At 41.6% G+C, this 26924-nt stretch overlaps 3 protein-coding genes across 5 annotated transcripts; 1 reads left to right on the top strand and 2 right to left on the bottom strand.

The window, feature by feature from the left end:
- The first annotated feature begins 2212 nt into the window (after positions 1 to 2212).
- Positions 2213 to 6846, top strand: LOC115360124 (nuclear receptor-interacting protein 3-like). Of its 2 annotated transcripts, none has more exons than XM_030052777.1 (7): positions 2213 to 2682; positions 3310 to 3483; positions 3927 to 4009; positions 4170 to 4309; positions 4402 to 4454; positions 5153 to 5241; positions 5504 to 6846. In XM_030052777.1, the coding sequence occupies exons 1-7, from the start codon at positions 2515 to 2517 to the stop codon at positions 5529 to 5531; spliced, it is 735 nt and encodes a 244-aa protein (XP_029908637.1). In that variant the 5' UTR covers positions 2213 to 2514; the 3' UTR covers positions 5532 to 6846. The 2 variants fall into 2 exon arrangements, with proteins under 2 accessions (XP_029908637.1, XP_029908638.1); XM_030052778.1 differs by having other exon boundaries at positions 5507 to 6846.
- Positions 6847 to 13144: 6298 nt separating this feature from the next.
- Positions 13145 to 17326, bottom strand: akip1 (A kinase (PRKA) interacting protein 1). 2 transcript variants are annotated; one of them, XM_030054717.1, is made up of 5 exons: positions 17019 to 17326; positions 16147 to 16338; positions 15948 to 16022; positions 14170 to 14289; positions 13145 to 13598 (listed from the first exon to the last, which is right to left on the bottom strand). In XM_030054717.1, the coding sequence occupies exons 2-5, from the start codon at positions 16303 to 16305 to the stop codon at positions 13452 to 13454; spliced, it is 501 nt and encodes a 166-aa protein (XP_029910577.1). In that variant the 5' UTR covers positions 16306 to 16338; positions 17019 to 17326; the 3' UTR covers positions 13145 to 13451. The 2 variants fall into 2 exon arrangements, with proteins under 2 accessions (XP_029910577.1, XP_029910576.1); XM_030054716.1 differs by having other exon boundaries at positions 16885 to 17325.
- Positions 17327 to 18314: 988 nt separating this feature from the next.
- Positions 18315 to 22926, bottom strand: LOC115361300 (uncharacterized protein C12orf29 homolog). Its single transcript, XM_030054710.1, has 7 exons — positions 22700 to 22926; positions 21786 to 21903; positions 21211 to 21306; positions 20885 to 21001; positions 20381 to 20578; positions 20007 to 20176; positions 18315 to 19064 (listed from the first exon to the last, which is right to left on the bottom strand). The coding sequence occupies exons 1-7, from the start codon at positions 22919 to 22921 to the stop codon at positions 18864 to 18866; spliced, it is 1122 nt and encodes a 373-aa protein (XP_029910570.1). The 5' UTR covers positions 22922 to 22926; the 3' UTR covers positions 18315 to 18863.
- Between the last annotated feature and the right edge of the window lie 3998 nt (positions 22927 to 26924).

Here is a 26924-nt window from a genome sequence, read left to right on the forward strand (position 1 = left end):
TTATGCTGGTTATTCTTTCGTCGATTTAAATAATCGTTGACTCTACTTACAACCTGGCTGATGAGAACTGTACTCCAACCACCTTTAAATTATGTATTGCATCGTGTAGCTCAAAAGTGGGGCAGCTGGGTGATCTGCCTGTGTATGTTTGTTTGCATGTATATGTTTCTGTGTATAGGACTGTGCCTGATGAGTTCACGGCCGCACCACCAGATGCCAGGTTCTCTCACTGTCTAATGTTAACGGTCTCGCTTCACCTGCTTCGGCACAACGAGCTCAATAATCACTGCTGTAGGCCTACTTGGTCTATTTGCTGAATGTGAGAAATATAATAAAGCTTAGGCCCAAACTGCACGCTATACTGGAAGCAAAAGCTGCGAAGTGGAAAAATTTGGCAGCGCACTTTTCCACTGTATGCAGCAGCTATAATCCCCTTTCAGCCTCCAGCCTCCAGCAAATATACCTCAAATATGAAGTGCATTTGAGATGTTGAGATTGAGAATGAAAAAATGAAATATGTTTGAACTAAAGCGTAAACACAGGGAGAAAGCAGGTATACATCTTGCTTCTGTTAGGACCCGATTCTTTTGTTGAATGCCCAAGGACCGACCGGAGTCAATCTTCAGCTCTCAGATATAATATTTATTTGGTCACATGTAAAGCAAAGCAGCGCTGGTCTCAGTGTGACAGCTCTCGCAGGATCTCAGTCAGAATGAGTGTCAATATCAGGAAATGATACACATTTATGTTCTTGGGCTTGGGCCTGCCCCGTACATAGGTTGGACTTTAAACGCAACCGAGAGTAATTGGCCAGTTACCGGACATGGACAGGCCAACCACTGTCCATGCCTTGATCTCGGAATGTGTGATGCTATGTGTATGGATGTTGACTGGGCGTGTATCTAATGCAACAGACCTAAATAACAAGATAGAGAAAGTACATCTGGCTCCTGCTGTGTCTATCCTCTGCTTAGCAGCCTAGCTGCCCTGAATTATGTAATACATTGGATAATGCAAGAAACATTGAACTATAAGGCCAATTGTAACAAGGTAAAACAAACTATCTACCACATTCCTTTGGATTATCCTAAAATCAAGGATATTGATTACTATCAGTGCCATTTTCTTGGGTACATGATTCGCCTATTCACAATTAAGTTTTTTGAGTCAGAATTGCGACCTAAACTATGCTTAACATCAGCAGGTCTGCTTGAAACAGCATGTTTAGCTGACAGGTGGAAGGCTTAATGGTGGAGGTTGGGCCATCATCACATTTATGAACATCATTTATCAAGTGGGGTCAATTTGGCCCCAGCTAGTAAACTTCTAGAAAATGATTGTTAGCCAAGTTAATGTGATGGATACTTCGTGTGTCTTGTTCACAACATAAATGGCCCTTAAAATATAAGCCCTTATACATCAGAGTTCATGTGGGAATCATGTTTTTCCTTCCTCAGTGTCACATTAACAGTGGTTCTTGCTCTACTACAGGTGTAGTTCTCTCATCCAAAACAACTAAAACAATGTGTGTAAAATGTTGATACTTCTTTTATGTTTTGCACAGCTAAAACTGCCTGGAGTCAAACAGACAGTAGTCAAGTTGTAAAAAAAAAAAAATTCAGGGGAATGGTCAATTTTTTTTTTCACTTGATGAAAAGGGAGGATGGCAGTTTTACAGGGTGGATGATTTTGACCATTTTTATTTCAGGGGGGATGGCATCCACCCTCACCCCCCCTCAACTCGAGTACTGCAAACAGACACCCAGTGGAAGACAGATGCGGACCAACTATATAAAGGACATTGAAAATACATCATGTTAGTTTCATGTGTACCCACTTGTCCCCATGAAATTAGAAAAACTCATTAAATATGAAACAAAAAAAACAATGTTAACTATCTATTTAGAGATGTTCAACACTGAATGGGGTTCAAATTGACCCCAAAGACAACAGCAGGGCTAAGACTTTAAAGAATCTGAGTGAATCACCTCTAACCTTGGCTGTCACAGAGCCTGACATGTCATTGATTAGTGTGAGGTTACTCAGGTGGATGATTTGATGCGTGGTAAGGCGACAGGTCAACAAAACCACAATGTCAGGCTCCAATGGCTATTACTTTTCAATAATAAAGTTGATCTGTTCTTCAGAAACAAATGAAGGTTTCCTGCATGGCTGTGTGTGGGAAAATAGACAGATTACATTGTATTTTCATTTAGGAAACTTAATCAAAACATCGTTGTAACGTGGGCCTAATTGTTTGCCAGTACGAACTTTACTTTGAAAGGTTTTTCCTCCCGGAAGTCTTATTTTTGTAGGCTCTTGCCTTGCCTGACATGGGTGGGTGTGTGTAGCGTGTGGTGCGATGGAGCTCTCTCCTCCTCTCCCGGGTCGTCAGCGCATCCTGGAGGCAGCGGTGTGAGCAGCTCACTATGGGCAGGTAGGGTCAGGGCTCCGGGAGGCAAGGAGGACACACACATCCGGATTCACGGAGCGCCGCGCAGATCCACATCCAGGATGCTGACGGGGATGCGGACGGAGAACAGGTGCGACGCGCAGCTCCTGGACGCTGCGGCGCTGAGGCAGCAGAGGAGGCTGAAGCAGGCGATCCAGTTCCTGCACAAGGACTCCGCTGATCTGCTGCCCCTGGACGGACTGAAAAAGCTGGGCACGTCCAAAGAGGGGGTGAGCCTGGCGGACCCACGATAGGCCCAGTTAGGATACAGAGCATTATGTCATACAGGCATGGGCCTGTGAGGGGAACCACCAAGCTCAGTTTGCCAGCATTTTTATTAATGGAACAGAATTTTCTCACATTTTTGGCTTAAATAGGCCCAAATCTTCATGGCTTAAATTCATAGTATATATCACTGATATGCAATTTTAAAAATATGAGGATAAGAAAAATAAATGCAATTTAAGCACACACATAGGTTATAAAAATAAAGAAATAAAAAGTGAAGAAAACTACGGCAGTACATTAGAGGAGCCACAAGCAGCTGTGGGGTTATATACAGTAAACATAATGTTACCATTTCAACACATGAAGCACACTAACAGTAGGAAATTAGGGGTTTACTCACTGTTGCTATGTCTCTTTCTTAAAATAATCCCATTAAACACCTGATTACAACTGCACATAAACAGAGAACATTTGAATTCCTATATTAGGGCCCGTTCAAGTTTGAGATGTGTTTTTCCTATTTGTGAATCTAAATTGAATCTAGAATCAGTCCTACAGTATTAATCCAGGTCAAATCATGACTATGGTTGTGGAATAATAATCAGTGATCTTTGCTCGTATGCCGGCAGCAGCCGCACCATATTCTCCAGAAGCGGCTGTTGGAAGCCAAGCTGGCCCGGGGCCGGCTGAACACGTGCGGGGTCACAGCCAACAACAACGGGGTCCTTCTGAATCGTAATCAGGTCAAATCACTCAAGGATGAGGAAGAGGAGGAGGAAGACTTCATCTATGTGCCGTGCAAAGTGAGTAACAAAAGAGAGGCATCGATGTGATGCATCATCTGTGACAGTGTTATTATTTTTGACTCAGTTTTAGGTTGCTGTAATCATTTGCTCAAATTCACTGGAACAAGCATGGTTGGTTAAGAAATGTATGTATTGCATTACAGCTACCAGATACATCAACAAAACTATATCAGTGACATAATCTAGGGATTATCTAAACTCAGCAATAAATTCAGATTAAAGTAGTTTGTGTGTGTGTGTGTGTGAGAGAGAGAGTGAGAGAGAGAGAGAGAGTTTGGTAAAGTAATGAAATATAGTTCTTTATTTTTATTGAGAATGCATAACTCTAACCAACCTTGTGTACAAGTAAAGCTTTCCACTAACCCCCTCAACACTACCCTGTGTGTGTGTGTGTGTGTGTGTGTGTGTGTGTGTGTGTGTGTGTGTGTGTGTGTGTGCAGTGCTCAGGCCAGGAGGACAGGCTGTTGATTGACACAGGCTGCAAACTGAACCTCATGTCCTCGTTGACTGTTGAAAAATTAGGGTGAGATGAGCGTACAATACTCATTATTTGTCTATTTTTACCATCATCAGGGTCACCTTCAGTATTCCCAATTAATTTATGAGGTCATTATCAGCTAGATTTGAACAGAAAGCCCTGTCTTCCACCAGGAGCAGTGATGATCTTTTTGTTTCTCCCAAAGCCTGAATGAAACGGTTGACGTGAACAAAACAGAGATGGACGGCTTTCCATTTCAGCGGAAGCTGAGAATCACCGGCCACATCGAGGAGCTCAGCCTCACCATCGGCCAGCTCAGAATAAAGTGCTCCTTTGCCATAGTGGGTAAGGAAGTGTTGAGATCAGGCTACACAGGCCACACAGTATTACATAACAAAGTGACCCTCCAATAAATATCTTGCTGTGATTTGTTGCAGAAAGCAACAGGTTGCTGATGTCCCTGGGCAACAAGACATTAAAGTCACTCAAGGTAGAAGTCATTCCTTTCCCCTCCAGTCCAGTTAGATACCAGATAGATAGATAGATAGATAGATAGATAGATAGATAGATAGATAGATATGGTTTTTTTAAATGACTGAATCAATTTAAAGTAAACATAAGGAATCTGTTGGTACCAAGTGTGTTATGCTAGGTTGTCAGAGAGAGGACTAAGTTCTGTTCCAAGGTTAGAAAAAATAATAATAAAATAAAAATAATAAAAAAAAAGTTCAGCAAATTATAGATTCCTCAGATTGGAATTTTCTCTTTTTCTGTCTGTGGTTGGAGATTGTAGGAAAAAATAATCTTATTGCTGAAGGTTCAGTTATCGCTGATGGGTCCAGCGTTCTCTGGACGGAGCACTTACTTGCTGCATTTTACGAGGCAGTTTTGGATTTTGATTTGATGAAATAAAGTTTTGATTGATCACTTCCTTGACGATTTCCTTATGGTATCCATAGCTGACACCACAGTTTAATTTGGGAAAATATATCCTCTCAGTTAGTTGTAAAGGGGAGCACGTCTCTCAGTTTGTGAGTTAAGCAGGCACGGCGGTACATCCAAAATCAAAGTGCACCTTTAAATATCATAAAAATCTAAAGAAACTATTTAAAATTGGACAGATTCACATGCTTAGATATTCTTTAGAGGTAAATGTTTGCGACATGTCTGACTGTAATCCTGTGACAGTGTGTAATCGACACTGAGAATCAGATGCTGGTGTTTGGGAGGACAGTGAGGGAGCATGTCCAGTTTGCCAAAAAGCCATTCAGTGAGAGGTAAGAGGATTATTTTTAATTTTTATGTATTTTTTTAAAGCCTCTATGTCCTTTTTTAGCAAGGAAATGTAGAAAATCCTAATTAAAGTAGAAGTGCATGGTTTAGGGGGGTCACTTCATCATAAAATGACTCCGAATATCACTGATGATTGTCATTGTACACGTGTCTTTAAATATTACATAACACTCAATAAGCTGAAGAACCAAATATTCCATGAATGAGCCTAACCAAGTTCTTTGTTTTTTTTTTTCTTGTGTCCAGCAGTTCCTCTGACTTCAGACACATGTGACCTCCACATGCAGTGAAGCCAACCCTCATCACAGTGACCAAAAGCAATAGGATCAGTTTAGTCATAATCTGTTGTGATGACATGCCTCTCTGGGGATCTGTAGTTTCTTCCCTCAGTCTCCCTCTCTTTCTTTGTCATATGAATAACAGACATAACACATAATAGGAAGAGATGTAGTCAACACACACACACACACACACACATGCAGTTGTTCACATGGCACTGTTCATCGCTCAGAGTAGGATTACAGTGTCCAGCTGATGACTGGGACATGCAAACTATTCTTGATGGTAGTTGCACGGTAGAAATGGGGCGATTTGATATTATACAAATGAGCACAACGGTAACAGAGCGATAAACAATCAGTAGTGGAAAAAAATGGCTTTCAAACTCTCCCAGTCATTACATTAAAATCACTCCATGGAGCTCTTTGGCTTTGAATGGAAAATGGAAGGAATTTCCCAAATTATATTTCCTTCAGTTTATAGAATTCCTGACAGACACATGAATGTACGAGGCAAGTGGCAGAGATTATTGGCTGTCATGGTGTAGGCCAATAGAGGTAGGTTTTTTTTTTGTTTGTTTTTTTTAGCTTTCTCGCTCACCTGTACCATCACATGGCAGTAGACATTTAGTTAAGTGTAGTATAATTTCAGGATCACATCCTACAGACAAATTATTATGGATTAGATTTTATTTTACAAAATAAAATCAGTAAAAAATATTATTAGTTCTTATTAATATTGAAATATAAAATTGGCATCCGCACACACACAAAAAAATTAAATAAAACTGATGATTGACCTGTAGTCTGCCATCACATTGATACTAAACTAGCTAAGTAGCAAAGATGACATGTTAGAGACTAATGATTATGGATTTTGTTTGGGCATAAAATACAAAATTGGCATACGCAAACAAGGACTGATACTAAAACTGATGCTTGGCCGAAGAACACACCGTTTGAAAGGTGCAACATGATGCAAAGCAGAGCGGTGGAGCTTGGTCTGCATGTAGCGTGAAGGACATCAGCTGATCAGCTCACTGGTAGTGTACACCTAGGTACTGTAACTAGAATCTGTAGCCTGTGGAGTTTAACAGTCTTATAAAATTATTTATAGGTATTGTATTCTACAACTTTATATTGTTTTGTGAGACTATACAAAAAAGGGGCGGGGGCAAACTGAATGGTGGCCCGACTATCTCATTTCATGTGATATCAGAGCACACAGAAATAGCAGGAAACAAATCAGATTCTGTTCATGATACGATTTCAGTCAGTATAAAAGCTTTAGGCTACTTAAGCACACCGCGTTTGACACCGTGAACACCGGGGTCACCGTTTGGAAGTTTACAAATCCCAAACTGATCCGAGTTCCAATCTGAAATGAATGCATGCGCATACCTGACGCGCATCAAACTGTTACCTTATATGTTTTATAATGTTGTAATGTATTTTCTAGTCTCGATCTTGTGTTGCCATTGAGGTCACTGCCATTGAATGTTTCTAAAATAGTCGTGACCATTATATCCTTTATCACTTGACTGTAGCAAAAATGTAGCACTTAATATAAAATAAAATCCAAAGTGATGTGAACATGTGAATCTTTCTCTCTTTTTTTTTTTATAGAATTTGTTGTGATTATTATGAATTCAGTGATATTTGTGAAATGTGATTATGAATTCAAACACATCAAGGCTCATAATGGAGAGTCTGTGAAGGCCTGGGTATTCGAGGAGGGATGAGAGGAAGCTTTAATGCCACAGCTGAACCCTGGCCATAGCAACAGGCACTGGACGTTTGTTAGGCTATGAAACACAGCCCGGGTTAGCTGACTGGCAGGTGAACAGCCCCTCCAGTGGCCATGAAGAGGACTGGCCCAGTCTTGGATATTTCTCCATAGAAACCCAAATCAACACTGAGGCAAAGGAGCTGAGTGCAACTGACTGAGCAGGACAGGCACAGGACTCTGGGGATTTACAAACTGGAGGTAATGTATTCACTGAGTGTTTGCTGCTTCTGGGAAGTAAAAGCAGCTACATATGCAGCTGCTTCATTACTGTTAGAGTTGACTGCTCAGTGACAGAGGCAAAGACATAATAGCCTAATCATGTTTCTTGTTCCTGTTGTCAGCACCAACGAAGATGTAAATTTCTGTGTTCTAATATTTCTTTTGTAAGTAAACATTTGATCACACACAATTTGGTAAATATCACCTCATTAGAAAATAAATGTAATAATGAGGCAATAGGAGAGAACATAGACGTCAGTAAATGAAGATAAAATAATACATAAAAATTTTTAACTTCATTTTTATTTTTTTTATGTACTGCTTTGTAATGCTTTGTAATGGTTACATGTTCTTTAACAGCTGTTAGACTTTTGAGAAAACATTGCACTTCTTTTGGTGCAAATAAAGCTTTAAACAGAAATTGTACTACTGTACATGCAGAACAATTGAATATAATTTTCTGGAATATTTCCACAAAAGAAGCAGATATTATATATCAAATTATTTGGAGACTGCTCAGATATATCATGCATTTGGCACAATATTTTTGAATCAGCTTCTGTAAATCCTGGTCTCTCATTTGACTCAGGACTTTTACCACATATCCTCCCTCCTCACCCATCTTTACAGTTATTATTCACTGTCAACTATCAAATCATCCTGCATTTTCCCACATTATTACAGTATTAGCATGACATCCGGGCAGACGGCGGCCTCCGATGCTGCTCTGCCTCCGGGGGCGTGTCAGCTGATCCCCCTGCTCCTGGGCGAGCGGAGCTGCAATGTTGTTTTTGTCCTGGACACCTCAGAGGACATGAGAGCAGCTCTGGGGTCAGTGAAACAGCTGCTGATCCAGACGCTGCTGACTAAAGCCTCTCTCAGGGACTCTCTCTTCAACATCATGACATTCTCAGACAAGGTGATGTGGAGTGGATTATAGCAGTGATAAGAAGGGCAGCTGCAGTCAGTCACAGTTGCATCTTGTTGCCATGAACAATTTGAATAGGTTGTTGAATCATACATCACTGTGGTCTCACAGAGAGGTGCTTTTTATGGAAAGATATTGAAAAAATGAACACTGTGTTTATTTAGCAAGCTTCCACAGCTCTCTTTCCCATTTTTCCAATGTTCCTCAGTTTGTAGGCCGGGTCATGTGTGGGCACAAGCAATGGATGGATCGAAGAGTTAAACTAATAGAAATTATTCTAAAAACTAGTCAGTCCAGTGCTTGCTGGGCCCCATTCCTAGTGATGTGCAATGTCACCAATATTAGGCTACATTATCATACTTACTCTTTCATTTTTGGGTGAACTGCTCCTTTCATTCCCACCCTTATGACAGGTCAGCTGCTGGTCCCAACACATGCTCCCCTGTGCTCCTGACACAGTGTACAAAGCTCTGTCCTGGATTCACTCTGTCAGCTGCCGCCCTGGCAGGGATCTGCTGGCGGCCCTCAGCGTGGCCTTCACTGACCCAGCCTGCCAGGCCGTCCACCTGCTCATCAGGGGGCTCAGAGACCACCCTGAGGCTGTGCTGCAAGCCCTGCCCACCCTGGCGGCTGGGAGGCCAATGAACATTTTCTACCTGTTGGATTCCGGTGATCAGCTGGACAGCCAAAGTCAAGACTACCTGCAGTGTCTGACTCATGCCACCAGAGGGAGCTGCTATGTGACTCTGTTTGGCACGAATGGGGAATCTGTGAAGGTATTGCTGAGTTTGCAGCTGCATGATGGAATTGATTGAGTGTATAGAGATATACAGACCAACCACATCCAATCAGAAATTTTGTCAAAAACACCCAAGGACAGGCCCAAAAAAAGTTTGTATTGCCCAGGGGAAATAGTTAAGTTGCCACTAAAGCTGTGAAAGATGGAACCAAGAGTAAGAGTGATGCTAAAATAAGGAGAAATGTCTATGTCTGGAAAATTTTAAATGTGCTTTGGCTTGAAAACGAATATATAGAAGCATTAAGTGGTTTATTTTCATCACTGTCTATATGTTTACTTCTGAGATGAGAATATGTAAGTTAAAGGCGCACTATGTAAAAGTGCATTTGAATTTTTAGACTCGACTAACACAAGGACAGAATAAACATGAATCTTAATGACCGAGTCTGCATGCTACACATTGTAATGGTGACCCTTTAAACTGAATTAAAAAAAAAAAAAAAAAAAAAAAAACGTGGGAAAAGTACAAAATTTGAAGGTTGCGTCTGCATAGTTCTCATTGTCCACCTGCTTTACTGATATTTTATTCCACTTTTTTTTTTTTTTGTTGAATTTGTCGGTTGAGTCTAAATTGACCTGTGTTACAAATGTATTACTGTATTACAAATGGGCAGAACTTTCACCTACACTAAATGTGCTTGTGTGCGCTCATTTGTGTGTATGTGTGTGTGTGCAGGTGATTCCACTGCATATCAGAGACAGACCAGCATCAGTGCCAACCGTCTCTATGGTGAACTCTTACCGTCGCTCCATTTCTGTCATCCCACACCAGCACAACATGTCCTTACCTCTGCTCAGGTCGGTCCCCTGGGTTACAGCTTTAAAAAGCACCACAAACAATGGTCTGTAGAAGACAAAGTTATCATGACAGACATTTTTGCAGCACCAGTGTCAACTGATGTCTTTAATATCCTCTGTACGGTGCATTAGCATGTGAATGGTATGATTAATAACTAAGGCTGAGCGATGTGGCCCAAATATCTCATCATTTTTAACCAAGTACCTCGATATCAATATTACAACAACATTATTATTATTATATATTATCTTATTACATTAACAATCTAATAAGACCAGAAAACACTGCAACCATATCACAATATTATATATCCAAAATCTCAGACAATATCCTGCCTCATATCATGATCTCAATATGATACCAATGTATCACCTAGCTCTAATCCTAAATTGCATTTTGGTATTGCATTGTTCAGTGGGCATGATGCTTTGCCATGATTTGAATGATGTGGCTAAAAGCATTAACAGCATGAATAACACTGCTGAGGAAAGCTCTTGGCTTCCTGTGGTCACCCAGGTGCAGTCTGGGTAATCCTCTCCGCCCTGTGACTCCCTGCATGCTGTCCGATGAGACCCTGGGCAGTGCAGATTTTTTCCCCGGATGCCGCGTTCTGGCCAGGAGGGAGCTGGACGGCCTCTACTACCTGGGCAAGGTGTTACATGAAGTGCAGGTGAGACGAGACACACAACAGCACACACACTGCCCAGCAGATAGCTGTGTGTCATGATACATGTGAAGCTCATGGTCATGTGTCTCCACTCAGAGCTGCAGAGGAGTATGGGTAGTTGAGTTCGACCATCCAGGAGGCGTTGGTTTGGGCATCAGCTCCTCCTGGCAGCAGCTGGTTTGCTCCCCTGACATGGTCAACCACAGCAGAGCTCACACACGCTGTCTGGCACCGGGGGATGCTGTACTGTCGCCATGGGAACCAGAGCTGTGGAGATATGGGCCGGGGATAGTGATGGCTGGCAGGCAGCACAGAGAGTGTCTTGGCGGTATGATGGGGTTTATAATGTGTGTCACATGTATGAAGGCTGAGGCCCAATGGTTTTAGTGTATCTTCTGATTACGTATTCTAATGACATAGTTCTGTTAGACCCATGTGGAGCAGAATCTTAACCAAAGTCATTAACAGCACCTGAGTTTTCCTGCTATTTTATGTCAAAATACCTGCTCTGAAAAGGGTCTGTGGTTAAATATATATGTTACCTCAATAATTATGTATAAAACATTTATTCTTTCTAAAAGTACTACTGAGACTTTAGATTTTAAATTGGGTGAGTTGACTGACAACACTTAAATGCATTTTTCAGAGCTCTTTGGTTTATTTGAATATTGGTCATATTTCTTTCTTTGACTTTGGAACAATGTGCTGAGTGAGGAGCAGACTGATTAAATCTTTATCATGTATTGAAACATGCTGTAAAAATAATTTACTTTGCATTTTGAATCATGCCCTATGAGTAAGGATGATGCTGATTATGTTATTAAGCATTGACTTCTCTTCAGAATAATTCTCCTGTCATGTTGCAGCTGATGGTGCTCCAGGCCTCCGGGTGAGGATGTGGAACGGCTGTGTGTCTGTGGTTCCTGGTAACCTGGCTGTGTACATCACAGCCTCGCACCATGACAGGATATCCAGGGAGCTCCACGTCGCAGCATCAGCTCCCAGTCACCACTGTAACTGGCCTTGTGTTCACAGCCCTGCCTGTGCCCCCTGGCTGTGCTGCACCGAGTGCTGTCAGTCACCGCCTGCTTCTTGCTGCTGTCCTGGTGTTGACCAGTGGCCCGGCAGAGCCACACCTACTTCTGCACGCAGCCTTGGGAGCATGGATGTATTTTCCAGGGCAGAGCGGGATAAAAAAGACGACTTAAAACATACAAATACAGGGAAGAGTGAACCATCTCCTTCCTCTTCCAGTGAGGCTGAGACCAGAGGGGAGTTTCCTGCTGTGGTTAAGATCAGAATCAAACAGCAGTGTCCTCCCTGGAGGTACTGGAGAAGAAACGGTCCAGAGCCACAGCATCATCTGCCAGGTGAGGAACACTTTCTGTGTTCACTGATACAACCTGAACTGAGTTAAAGTGTCCAGAGTCTCTTGCAGTTACATGGTGATGGTCTAAAGAATCAAAGACCGATTTCAATCCACATTTTAAGACCATAGGAAAAGCTTGAGCTTAAACTTGACATATAAATGTGTTTTATACTTTGGACGGTTAAATATGGTCATGTGGTAAGACATGACCATTTCAATGGGTGAATACTGACAAAGTTCATTTTATTAAACAATAGTATTTTATATTGGACAACTCTAATTTTGACCTTTATTTTAGGTGGGATGACAATCTATCAATCTACATATTGAGAAGTTAATAAGTATCTAATGCAAAGTACGGCTGGGCAATTACCTTAAGTGTTATCGAAATCACAATATGGCCAAGTGCAATATCCAATTTACCCAATTTACTCTCAGGGTTCAATGAAGTATTTCTGATTCTGATTCTGAAATCACAGGAGCTGCAATTTTTTGATAAAGGTAAAATGTGTGACACAGCATTGCAGTAAATAAAATGTTATGTTGCTACAGACGCCCTGGCCTGCACTTTGTATTTTCCAGATGAAAGTGAACGTTTGTTTGATACAGACCCCATCAAAAGTCACATCATCATCATTTTTTTTTTTTTTTTTTTTTACCATGTCATTCAGCCTTAAAGCAAAGTATATTACTACCATGCAATCTGCAGATCTCAGCACATTGGATATGGTCTTGTTCTAATTTCCAGGGAGTGCAGCACAGAGGACATCACTGCCTGCAAGGTTCAGCTACCCTGTGCTACAAATCAGTGCCTCAGCCAATCACAGCTCACTGTTTCAAGCACTTCCTGCTTCTAAAGGACAAAGAACAACCATCAGAGATGTTTTTGGACTCATTAACCTCAAACCACCTGAGGGATTTCAGTCTCTTTCTGGCAACACTACCACTGCTATCTATATCTCATAAGTTTGTGTATGAAATCTCGCCTTGAAATCTACTCACATTCATTGCTTTGACAAATAGCGGCACAAATCCAAAATATACTGATAAAAATAGTCTTTATTCTGATACACTGATGTGGTATAAGTGCAGATATAATTGTTAGTGCATTGCGTAATGTTCTGTGGCAGAACTTTGGCACATAATTGGCATAATAAAATAAACATAAAATGCAATGAAAATATGGCTTCTCAATGTGCAGTTATTAAAACATGTTAGTAAGAAAATAAAAACTCTAACAGTTTTTAATATACAAAGAGGCAAATCATGATAAACAGAATACGGACTGGTCAGTTTTATTACTGAAAGGCGAGGGTGACTGGATTGCTCAGGTGAGGGGTCACATGTCAAAGGTTAAAGGTGAGGTTGATACTCTCCCCAGCGTGGATGCTGACCATCTGCGTCTGCTGCTGTGAGTCTGACAGGCTGGCAGTGATGGCGTACGTCCCCGGGGAAACCTCAATGTAGAAATCTTCATCTGCCGACTCAAGGCCCTGTGATGACAGGAATTACAAGAGAGCTTGAATTTAAAGAAAAACTAAATAATACACTATTTACTCTAACAGGGAGTCAGCATTTTAATGCATTTCTAAGGTAAGTACTACACATTTGTTGCAGTGCAGAAGCCAGTTTTAGGTAGGAACAGTTTCCTACCTTAGTTTAGACGGCCAGGGATTTCCCCTTACAGGTAAATATGACAAGTAAGTATAAAGAGAGTAGGGTTAATGTAAAATAGGCATTTTCTCAACAGGTATAGCCAGTTTGTATAAAGTATTAGGTTTAGTGGTAGACACAGTGCACTATATGTAGAGTGTACTATATGTCCAATGATAGCATTAATAATTCAAACGTAAGACTATTTAATGACTTTCAATGCCTAATATTTATAAAATGGAATATAAAACATTTTGAGACTTTTTAAGGACCTGTAGAAACCCTGCTGTAATGTTTCACTCAAGATTTATTGCACATTCAAAATCCTTTGCTTAACCCTACATCATAAAAACATGAAAGAAGAGGAAAAGATTCTCAAAATTAATGTTCCTTAAAAAGGAAACAACTTGCATTTCTCCTGGTTGGTGCTGCAGGTGCACTTGTCCCAGAAGCTGTCTGTGTGTGGAACCTGCACACATGGGTCCTCTCAATGTTGCTGCGTTCTGTGCAATGGTCTGCCTCATAAAACTTCTGCAACACAGAATTCACATTTTTAGCATCTGAGTGTGTTTGGAAAAAGTCTGACATTTACACCATACGTTTAACTTCAAGAGTCGACATAAAGGGCAATAGTGTCCTGCATTTCTGTTCACAGAGTGTTATACATATGAATTTGAATGACAAAACATGTACAAGAGTTAATCTAGTTAATCTAGTTAATCTAGTTGATCTAGTTATCTAGAATTATGTGTGTCTCGTATCAGGGCCATAAATTAACAGGATCTCAGGGGAAAAAATGTATTCATGAAATGCCTGTAAATTTAAAATTAAGAGCAGTATTATCAATCTTTTTATATACACTACTCACAAAAAGTTAGGGATATTCGGCTTTCGGGTGAAATTTCAGGATGAACCTAAAATGCATTATAACCTTTACAGGTGAACTTAATGTGACCTTCTGTAAACTTTTGAATGCACATGTCCAACTGTTCAGTGTTTCAGTACTTTTTGCACAAGTTGCTGTTCTCTAACAACGAGTTTAACGGCATAATTCACATCATGTGTTTGATCCATGAATCAACCAATAAATTTCCTGGTTCAATTAGAATTGGTATTTAAACAGTCCTCCTCATCATGCTGTTCACATCTTGACATCATGAGACCAAGACGACACGTCAGTACAGAACTGCCCTACACTTTGTGAATGGTACAGTGACAAGCCCATACTACCTGAATAACATCATTAATCCAGTCATTGTGCCCCTGTATGAACAACACAGGCCTAATTTCATTTTCATGGACGACAATGCTCCAGCTCATCGAGGTCGTATCATTAGGGAACAGCTGCTGGAGACTGGGTTACCTCAGATGGAGTGGCCTGCACTTTCTCCAGACCTGAATCCCATAGAAAACCTATGGGATCAGCCGAGTCGCCGTGTAGAGGCTCGGAGCTCTGTACCCCAGAGCCTCAATGTCCTGAGGGCCGTCCTTCAAGAAGAGTGGGATGCCATGCCTCAGCAGACAATAAGTCGACTTGTGAACAGCATGAGACGTCGTTGTCAAGCTGTAATTGATGCTCAAGGGCACATGACAAGTTATTGACACTGACATTTTTTGTTGTGGTATATCCACCACTGTTGTTGGCTTTTGTTTCAAGAAATTGTTTGAGATGAGGAAATCACCAGTGTATGCTTCTACTTAAATGCCCTACTTTCATGATATAATATCACTGTAGCGTGAACTTTTTACATTTTCCATAAATTTCACCCAAAAGCCAAATATCCCTAACTTTTTGTGAGTAGTGTAATTTTGATACATCCTTATGTGATGCAAAGGTACATATTATGTATCATGGGTGAGAAAAGTGGAGCAGTAGGTTGTTTTCTGATCAGAAATACTGTTCTCCTGCTTTAGGCTGCATACTTGGCTGTTTTCTGATCAGAAAATAACCAAGTATGCAGCCTAAAGCAGGAGAACAGTATTGGGGTCAGTAAGGAGGAAATAGTATCATTCTACTTTTTTTTAGGACTGAATAAAACAATTTGTAGTACATTGATTATTTGTCAATATACAATGCAATGACCTATTACAAAGTACTTTTTTTCAGTTTAACTATTCTAATTCAACATAAGCAAGGTTTCCGGGGGTGCAAACATTCTCTGAAGCCAAACAAATAATCAGCCTCTGACCTTGCACTGATAGGATGTCAGTGCCATGAAGTCTGCTATGGTCTCAAAGGCATCATCAAGTTTTGTGTGGCTCCTCTGAAAAAATGACAAGAGTACAGCGATGGAGAGAAAATGAGCATAAATGAGAGGCGATGAAGAGAAAATAGGACAGTAACTCACTTCATGAAGGTGGACATATTACACAAAACACATGCACCACCTTAATGGGACGTTGTGCATCTTCATCTGTGGTAGTGGGGCTATGGGATGTACTAGTACTGGTCCAGTCCACACTTCGCCTGGAGGCCCGCTCCAGCACCTCCAGACCGAGGCTGGCCGAGCGGCGCAGGGAGGACTCCAGCCAGGCTTGACTGGCCATGACAAAGCCAAGTCACTCTCAAGCCCCCTTCACCTGAGAGGAGGAAATACAGAGACCTCCCACTCAGCCCCGACTGCCTTGTACCATCTTAACAAAAAGCACAAGCACTGAAAGACAAATCAAACGGAAGCACTAAGACACCAGTCTCCTGCTTGATATCCTGTTCAGGGCAGCTTTCAGGTCATAAATGCTACTGGGAGCTCAAGTTGTTGAAATGAACCCAGTGTGGTTTTCTTTCGTGTAGTTTTAGAGAAAAACAAATCATTCCAAAACCTCTTAGCAAACTCCAAAGACCACAACTCCACCATGGCACGCCGCAGATGCAACCTACTTCAAATTAACTTCATATTATACTTGTTAAACTAAAATAGCAAATGGCAGCAGTCCGGTATTTAGTATTCATGTGTATTCATGTGAGACCTGAATGCAGCAGGAGTCACGGGAGGACCTCGCCTTCATCCACAACCATGGTCTTTTAGCATCACAGCACTTTATCACGTCACTTAGTGTCAACATTATGTCACTGTCATGTTTACTATCTCGCGGCGGCAGTGTTGTGTAAAAAATGCAACTTTTTACCTTATCACTCGCATGGCCTGTTTGACGAGTCATAAAAAGACAGCTACATAAATACAAGCAACAATTACAGTTTTGTGCACATTTCTTTTGGGTTGTCTTCTTGTCTCTTCTATGAGCTGTACTCCATCCCTCACCCTCGCGCGGCTGTCGCTGTTCTCTTTTGCAAGCCGCGCGCTACATCCGGAACATTTGAAACCACGTGACTTCATACGTTAGCTATGCCATTAGCCGGCTAGCCAGCCGTCAAACGCCCTCGCTAACATTTACAAGCGGGTTCAAATTCGACCGCTGAAAGTTCGCAGTGAGTGTTAAGTTGCTTCCTGACTGTTCATAAGTAAAACGCCATCCATATAAACATATTAACTTTCTTTTAATCTAAGGTTAAAGGCGGCTAAACAGAGCGATGTGACCGTAACTAGTGAGCAAAGGCTGATGACACTACTTCCGTAAATATTGATCATGTGACCCGACATGCGCAGACTCAATTTCGTCTGTCTTCGGCCGGCCGGTGGGTAACGGGTTCATGTCCCGTCCAGCACAGGAAGCAGCGTTTTGACAGCGCATTGATCTGGGATCAGATGAGCTGTGCGTCACTTTATCAGACTCCACGGTTTGGTCAGTTTGTGTATCTGAGCTGGTGAGTTCGTGGTGTTTTAGGAAGAGACGAGACAGAATGTCTTTAAAAAATCATGTCCCACGCTGGACTGATGGATGGAAGCCAGCAGACCCACAAAGAATTGGAAACTTTTGTTCCAAATTAAAGGCACTTGTGAAACGCATTTAGTCTTATGTCTAAGGGACAAGTGACACTATTTCTTTTTCACTATTTCCATTTGAGTGTCTCTGAATTTATCAACCGCAGCCAAGGGGGTGATTCCAGCACTCTAAATGATCTCAAGTTAGACAAATATGATGACGTATATTAATACAATACTTTAGATAGATAGATAGATACTTTATTCATAAAGAATAAAGTATCTATCTATCTATCTAAAGTATTGTATTAATATACTTCATTCATTTAATCTTCATCAACTTCATTCATTCATTTAATACAACACTAAGTCCCCTAATTTTCCTGTGTGGACGATGAAGTGTATCATATGTAATAACATAACAGTATAGTGCAAATATTAATAACTGCTCACAAGCAGGCCAACAGAAGACACTTGCAGTAAAGCTGTGTTATGGTACAGACTTGTTCGTAAAAATAAGTCTAGCGTATATTCATCTCCAACAGTAGTTTTATTTATTTGAATAAAACAATTTTTTGGTGGTGTAGCTCATAGCTCAATTTTTTGTGTATTTGTGGTTATTATGAATTGTGCTTCCTTGCACCTGCTAATAAAGCAGGTTGTAATTTCAACACACTTCGGTGAGCAGAATCTACATATTTACAAATTGAGTCATTTATTCTTCACATAGCAATATAAGAGCTGTAACTTTATGTTTAATTACAGTATATTTTAAGTTGCGTCATCTTAAAATCGTATTTACAGTTCCTCTGGTCACTCATTTTGCCCTAAAACTGTAAACATTTCCACACAGTGAAAGGCAAACAGCCTTCACAGCTGGAACACACTTCACTGTTAAGTGCTGCAGAGCGGCCTGATGGCTCAGGACCCTCTTCTAACCAAAAAGTCCAAGGTTTGATCCCACAGCAGCCATTATGTCCAGCAGCCATGTGTCTCCTGAGGCTGGGGCGTCTTCAACCTGCTCTCTCACTGCAGGTCCAGCCTCGCCTAATAATGGTCAGATAAAACCGTCAGTGGATTTAAGCCTGTGGTTTGTGTTCAGTGTGCCTAACTGGTCTACACATCTAACTGTGGAGCTGAAGCATTAATTAACAGGCTTTCATCCTCCACTGAATTGTTAGCAGCAATATGAATCAGCAACTGGCAATGTTAAGAGGATTGGCAAATTGCCAAATCCTGAATCTGTAAACACATAAGTTGCGGTGTGACACTCTCCTTCTCCGCTCAGTCAGACTGGATCTGGGCATCAAACTGAATGTCCTGCAGCCGGCTGAAGTAGCGTCCGTTTAGCGCGAGGAAGGATGTGAACAAGTCCTTGCTGCTGATGTACTCATCAACTGTCCCGTCAACTTGAACCAGCACCGGCCTGGTGCCCAGAAAAGTTTCCCCGTCTGGCCAGCTGAGCCCCAGATGGTGACGATGAACCTGCCAACACACCACAGAACACATTAAAAAACCTGTTAACGTTAAAAAAGACCTGCTGCCACTCAGGAAAGCAAAGTATCAGGCAAATTACGAGCAGAGAACACAGCATTCAACACAGGCAACCAAAGTCACATGTAAAAATAAGCAAACAGCATGCTAATGCTGGGCTATACTGACAAGATCAAATATCACAACGTCTTTGACCAAATACCTCGACATCGATGTTGTGACAATGTTGTATAGATGATCACTGGAGCTGAGATATTTACACACAAGAGATTTTTGATGGACAGTGATCACTACAGTTTCCACCAATAATACAACAGCTACAACAGCAATAAATGCAGAGAATTGCATTTCTTTACTGTAAATGCAGCCTCTAATACCAGGAAGACATCACTTATGCCATATCACAATATTATATGAAATCCCCATCAATATCTAGTTTCACATCATGATACTGATAGAATATTGACATATCGCCCAGCCCCACGGCATGCATTTATGTACTCCATCTTACACAGATAACCATCAGTTATTAAAGCAGCAAGAAAACATGCTCAGTAGCAAATATGTCACCTTTATCAAAGCACTTTTCCAAAAAGGTTAAAAAAATAATAAACAAAAATAAAGACTGAAAAAATATCTTCCCACCAATATATAATGATAAAAATAAATGTAAAGCAAAAACGAAACAACAAAAGAAAACCCATTCCAAAGAAAAAGTGGTTAAAAAAATAAAATCACTTAAGAAACAGCACAAGTTTAACAGTAGAACAAAATGAAAATTATTACATAAATCCTATATAGGTGGGTTTTAAGCAGCAGCTTACAGGGTGTATGCAGCTTCTGAAAAAGTAAAACTACCCTGCTAAAATCATGCTGAGGTCTAAAGAAGTCTTGAATTCTGGCTGACAGCTTGCACGGCGGTAGTCGTCTCACCTTCAGCAGAGTGCCGTCGCCGCAGTGCCAGACGATGCCCTCCACTTGGCCCTCTGGACTCTCCTGGAACCAGGCACACAGCTGCTGGAAGTCCACTGCTGGAGGCTTCCTGATCCGCACGCTGCCATGTGACACCAGGGCGTGGACAGGCTGCTTTTTACTCCCCAGTCCTGTCAGGAGAGGCGGCTTCAGATTCAACACCACAAGAGACCGACACTGAGAGCCACTGCCCACATCGTGCTGTGACCAAGTTTTTCAAAGCATGTGAGCTTTGCACTGCACTTGCATTATCATTGAAAAGAGGATTATGGAATTAGGCTTTTGTTTGATCAATATGACACTGACTATGACAGCAAAAGTCCCATCACATTTACCGTAGGGGTTCCCATTGACATTGGTTCCAATGAGCTCCAGCGTCTGTTCCATGAGCTCAGCTAGTGGGACCGTTACGATCTCCAACATGTCTTCCTCCTCAGCACTGGGTCTGAGAACCAGAGCGACAGCGGCGTCGTAGTCCACCACAGAGGCGTGCCAGCAGTACTGCTTGTTGTCCTTCTCCACAGGAACCCAGCCTGAACACACAAAAGCACCAGTCAGGACCTCTGCAGCAGGAAATGCATCAATAATGACCAGAATGTGCAAGTAGCAACGATGTAAAGCCAACTGGAAAGCCAAGACAAGACTTTTCTGATTTCCATGTTTTTCTATTCAGAAAAAAACTTCCCACCAGCAGCTGATGCTTCTGCATTGGGATCTCCTGTCATGCTGGACATGTCCTTTAACCTCAGAAACAGCAGGTATAATCCAACAGATAAAAAACAAAACAATAATTTCTCTGTTCTGAGTGGCCAAGGCAGAATATGTAAAGGTTGCAGGACCTGGAATATGTCCATGTTCATCAGGGACTGGATGGCTGTTGTGATATTGGACCCTGTGGGCTGGGATCCAAGTCTCAGGCACCGTCTTAAAATCTTCTGGTACATTCCACGTGAAACCTGATTAACAACAAACAGATGTGAACAGGATGGTCAAGAAAGTAGAAAAGTTTCCTTAAATATATACTGATGGCAGTCATCCTCCTGCGTTTTGTCTTGTGTCCTCAAAGGCACTTGACGCAGTTTGAGAACTGCTGAGGACACGAGGGAGCTTCTGACCACATCTGTAAGTACATGTACTTTAATAAGCTGGAGTTCAATTACAATACCTTTACAGCTCTTGTGAGCATGCTGGTACTTCTTGAACCTTTTCTCTGCCTGTTTGTTGGGCTTTCTGTCAAGTCGAGCCCAAAGGTAAGGCTGTCCTACGGAGAAGGAAGAACTCACTCAGTTTGGCCACGATATCAGCAACTCAAACAAATGAGCAACTAGAGGAGAACACTTGAATTCATCATTTAATATTGCAGGAACATGACACCAATATCAATAGCAATGTATGTGTGAAAATTCTCTGTACAATCAGAGCTGCATGAGGTTGGACACTGAACCTCTGCACTGCAACACCAGCAGCTGAAGAGCTTCGGCCTGCAGCTCTTTGATGGTGCTGATTATTCTGCCATTTTGAAGCTTATTCAAACTAATGATTATTTTCACTGAGAATTAATCTATCAATTATTTTATCAATGAACTGCTCAGTCTGTAATGTTTAAAATGAATTAGGACAAATTCTCATATAAAGTTATGTCATTTCATAAGGAGATGAGACAGAAAAGCAGCTTTTCAAAAATGAAAATATGACTGATTCATCTTCTGTTAACTGCCTCATCATTTCAGCACTGCTCACCTTTATAAGTTGTAACATAACAGCAGGTGCCATCTAGTTTCTCAGTAGCAAGTGCACAAGCAATATTAGACTCCAGCGCCACAGGATTCACATTTTCAGTGGCAACCACCTGAAATGGCTGAAGACAGAGGGGACACTAAGCACTGTGGTTTCTGTTCAAGTGGAAAACTGACTTTTAGGGTTCAACCAATATGGACTGACAACACACTCATTTCAGTCTTTTTTTTTTTTTTTTCCAGCCGACTCCAATACTGTGTGCAATATCCTTAAGTTTACTATGCAGGAAATAAAGACTTACTATTACTATACTACTACGCTATACTACTATTACTATAATAAATCAAATTTGAATAAACAAAATGAACACAGAGAATATTGCAAATGCAAAATAAGAGAGGGAACACATGGTCATGGAGACATCTGTCATTAAATAATGATATTACTGTCAATACTAACAATAACACTAATACTAATACTGGTAATGCTGATAAGGATATAGGCAGATGTAGATTTGATAAAACACTAAACCAATAAACTGGTCAAACTCTACTCAGTATGTTAATTACAGACAGTTTGTCTCCTACAGCCAAAAATGAGAGATTAATTTGCTCAATCCCGTAATCGGCAGCTCGGTGAGACAGAGGAGAGCCGGGCTCATCTCTGTGTTTCTGCTTGGAGAAGCTCTTTGTCAAAGCTCAACATGTGGAGGCTCTGGGAGCCATGAGAGGCTTCATCTCTCCTCGCTAACACAGCTAATAACACAGAGCTACAGCTGGTCCGTCACCGCGGCACTAAGACACATCACTGCCGGACATGATGTGCTGCTTTCGGTCTGTTATTCCGTGTGGGTCGACATGTTGCTGGCGGAGCTGCCTTCTCTCTCCCTGCCGGCCGCGGAGCCGCTGCGCACTGACCTGCCACTCGCGTTTTCTGGACTGTTCTTCCTTCACCTCCGTCAGGAAAACGCACGGCACTTTCTGCTGAACTGAGCCGAGACGCCGCATCATCATATGTTCATATGTTCGTGTATATGTCTTGAACGTCTCGGTGGCTAATGGCTGTCTAGCTAACGACAAGTGACAGTCACTGTGTTTTGGTTTGGCACCTGACCTGCTCGCGCTGAATTTGTATTGCATTGGAAATGATGCTCATTAATCTGCGCATGCGCTGTTCTGCTGCTCTGCTTCTTCTTCTTTATACTAAAAACCCGGCGGTCCACGCGCTGCACAGTATGTTGCTGCCACCTACAGTCCACATGAAGACATTACTCCATCCCTTGCCGAGGTCGCCAAGTTAAAAACACAAATCTACCTTCATATAGTTTCTAATACAAACTGACTGGGTAATATTTTCTCAGTGTTAGTGGCTTAATACTACAGGAGTCATTATTTTGTCTGATTTCCTCATAAAATTCCTGACAAAACCAAGACTTTTCCAGTAACCAAATTAGATTTTCACAGATAGATAGATAGATAGATAGATAGATAGATAGATAGATAGATAGATAGATAGATGATACATAATGGCAATAGCAATATAAAATAGAGAGCACAAGAACAATTACACAAAAAGTAGGTTAGAAAAAGAAGTAAATGTAAGTGTAAGAAGTAAGTAAGTGAAGAATCAAAATGGAAAAGACTTTTTCCCCATCTCTCTCCCATGTTGGCTGAGCTTGTGATGGGGCAACTGGGATGAACTTGGGTTTACACACCTTTTGTTTATCACAACAGCCCTGCTCATAATGTGTGAAGATTCCCAGACATCTTCTTTCAGTTATCTTATGATGCTGAGTTAGTTTAAAATGAAGGCAGAGCCACATTCACAGAGACATTGCCTCCATTTCACACTGCCCTGTGGTCAGGGGTGCTGCCAGGAATTTTGGGCCCTAATAATATATATATATATATATATATATATATATATATATATTTACTTGATGATGTTTTAATAATTTTGTATTCGTTTTTACCTATTTTGGGGGGGCCCTGCCAGACAAGAGCCCTTGGAATTGTCCTAACTTTTCCCCTATATACGGCGCCCCTACCTGTGGTAATGTAGCCCAAGTCTCTCTGTGGTTTTGGTTTAGTCTCCAAAAGTGTATTGGACGTGTTGTGTTGGAACATGTGTTGGACTACACATATCAGCATTGATATGGACTAATGTGATGTTAAATTCCTGTAACAGTTAATCCAATACATAAATCCAAAACTATATAAGTATATTTTTTATTTATTATTATGCATTCTTGATAAATGGTCTTGGAATGAACTGGAACTTCTCCTATTTTCCAGCTGCTAATATTGGAGAAGACTTACTGCCTTCACACTCCCGAGATGATATCAAAGATCTGTTTCCTGGTCCTGAAAATTTCCTGAGTCGCCGGGCTATAAGGCTTGTTGTGAATAAAGATGAAAAGGTCAGTTCTACTGTCACATTCTGTCTATTTCAGAACATAAATACAGAAAAGATGGTTGGCGTCGTTTAGATATAGTGTTGTTACATAATTTGTCCAGCAGAGAGCTCTGACTACATTGTTTACAGTAGTGAGCACTGTGGCCCACGCAGCACAGCTGAGCTGATGGTGGAGCGGAGTCAAACCCCATCATGTTCCCTTTCCAATACAGCCCTAATATAACACTGGCTTATCACTCAAGTTTATTAGCCAAATTTATTAGCCTTATTTGCTATGAGAGCGAGGTAGTTAGCAGCCATACAGTCAGTAACGGAGCAGATTGAAAAGTTAGCATCTGAGCATTTTTACTATTCATTGTGCTGTACAGCAAACGATGGTGCGGCGTTGAATTTGGTCTGTTGAGTGTTAACTTAGTTTGTGAGATGCAGTGCTGGAAAGTAAATAAACAACGTCTCCAGTACTCGAGTTGAGGGGGGATGAGGGTGGATGGCATCCCCCCTGATATAAAAACGGTCAAAATCAATCTAATCTAACCCTAACCCGAACCGATCCAATATTAGCATCGGATATCGGTGCAGATATCAACATTTTACCTGGATCGTGTATCTGTAAAAGCAGCTGATCTGTAAGACCGATCCTTCCCCTTTAAATCTTTGCGACACGGGCTACGTCATATGGCACGTGTGCTGCATGCTGCGAGAGTTAATTGAGTTGAGTTGCAAACACAAGCAACATGGAGCGAACGGAAGGGTCTGTGATATGGAGGTATTTCACCCTTAGCACGCCAACTAGCTTGACAGCAGTTTGCAATGCATGTAAAATGAATGTTGCCAGGGGTGGTGGTAGCACTGCCAGATATAATACCACAAATTTAATCAAGCACCTCCAGAAACACCACGTGAAGGAGCACAGGGAATTCCAGCAGCTGAACAGATCAAAGGGAGCCGCTGCTGCTGCTGTTGAGGTTTGTAGCTTCTTAAATCAACAATCATATCGGATTGGTATTGAGTATTGACCGATACGTAAGGCCCCAGCATCGGTATCAGCATCGGAACTAAAAAAGTCGGATCGGTGAATCCCTAGCATCAACAGTTATTCTGGAGCGGTCCCCTGTTAGAACCAGCACCCCAGTGCGACACCAGGATAGCAGTGATGAAGCATGTATGTATTACATCAAACACATTCTGTATGACATGTATGGTTTTGGGGCAGAGAAAACCTCTGAAGGGTGTTTTCACACCTGCACTTTTAGTCCGGTTAAGTCGGCTCTGGTTTGTTTCCCCCATTAGTTCCTGCAGGTTTGAACACACCTGTAGCCAGGTGTGCTTTTCTGGGATGTGGCAACTGGCAAAGCACGCAAACTTGAGCAGCTTGTGTAGTATTAGTAGCTTGCCAGAGAATGAATGATCTTTTGTATGCCCTCAGCTGGTTCAGGCGACATCTTGGAGACTTTAAAACCCAGGCAAGACACTGGAGAACACTACAAGAAATGAACAAGTCCAAGAAACCGAACAAAGCAGCGGTAACTCATTTGCTGAACCTGGAGTTTGAGGCAAGAGGATGCTTCATTACCTCAGATACTTTAAAGGAGCAAGACAGACCAACAAAGATTCTGGAGGCTTGCCCGTGCTTTAGCCTCCTGAGACCCGGCTATTCATTTTTGTCCTCTGTAGAGGACGATAGGTTTGTGCTAATTACTCCTTTACTACACGTCACTTTAATGAATTCTGCTGTTCCTGAGAGAGGACAATTGTGGCTAAGCAGTGATATCATACTTGGGGGGTGTGGCCATTGCAACTTCTTTTTCCCGCTCTTTTCAAAATGGCGGGAATCCAGTGCAGCACATTTTATGGAAAAAGGAGAGGTAAGCATGATTTTCATAATTTAAATGTTTTTTATTGTTATAATTTGATTGATTTAATTAGAAAACATCTCAATTGTGATCTGTATGAATTTGCAGAACAGAGCTAATATATTTTCATGTGAAAAACAGCTACTTTATCAATGTCCTTTGTAGTTTACGTCAGGACTCAGTACTTGTATTTGTTCCCAATTTCTTACAGTGGTCAGCTCTAACTGAGGGAGACTCAGACCAGATGATGAGAGAGGAGAGAGAGAGAGACTATGAGCCAGATGAGGTTGAGGAAGATGAAGATGAACTGGATGAAGATGGAGAGGACGGAGAGGAAGATGCAGGGCCAGCCATCTGGGCCAAAAGCAATAAGTAGGGATAACCAGAGTAGAAAAGGTTTTGTGTGTGTTAGGGTTAGGGTGTGTGTGTGTGCATGCGTGCGTGTGTGTCTGTGTGTGTGTCCTGTCCCCTGCCCCCCACACTCCCACCACACTGTGTGTGTGTGTGTGTGTGTGTGTGTGTGTATGTGTGTATGTGTGTGTGTGTGTGTGTGTGTGCATGCACACTCTTGCGTGCATGTGTGTGATCTGTGCTCACGTGCGTGTGTGTGTGCTCATTGTATGTGTTTATGTGTGTGGCCTCAGCTTTCAATAGTTGTGAGGGCCAAAAACTGGCAGTCTACCCAAAAATCTGAGGCCCTAAGCAACCATGTGTGTGTGTGTGTGTGTGTGTGTGTGTGTGTGTGTGTGTGTGGTGTGTTAATGTATGTATGTGTGGTGTGTCTGCAGTGTGCGTGTGGGTGAGTGGGTGTGCAAAATTATTGAGTGTGCTTTGTTCTTCTCTAAGGTTCATGCCAGTTTTGGAGGAATTCCAA

This window comes from Myripristis murdjan, chromosome 6, assembly GCF_902150065.1.
Source record: "Myripristis murdjan chromosome 6, fMyrMur1.1, whole genome shotgun sequence".
In the NCBI taxonomy this organism is placed as follows: domain Eukaryota; kingdom Metazoa; phylum Chordata; class Actinopteri; order Holocentriformes; family Holocentridae; genus Myripristis; species Myripristis murdjan.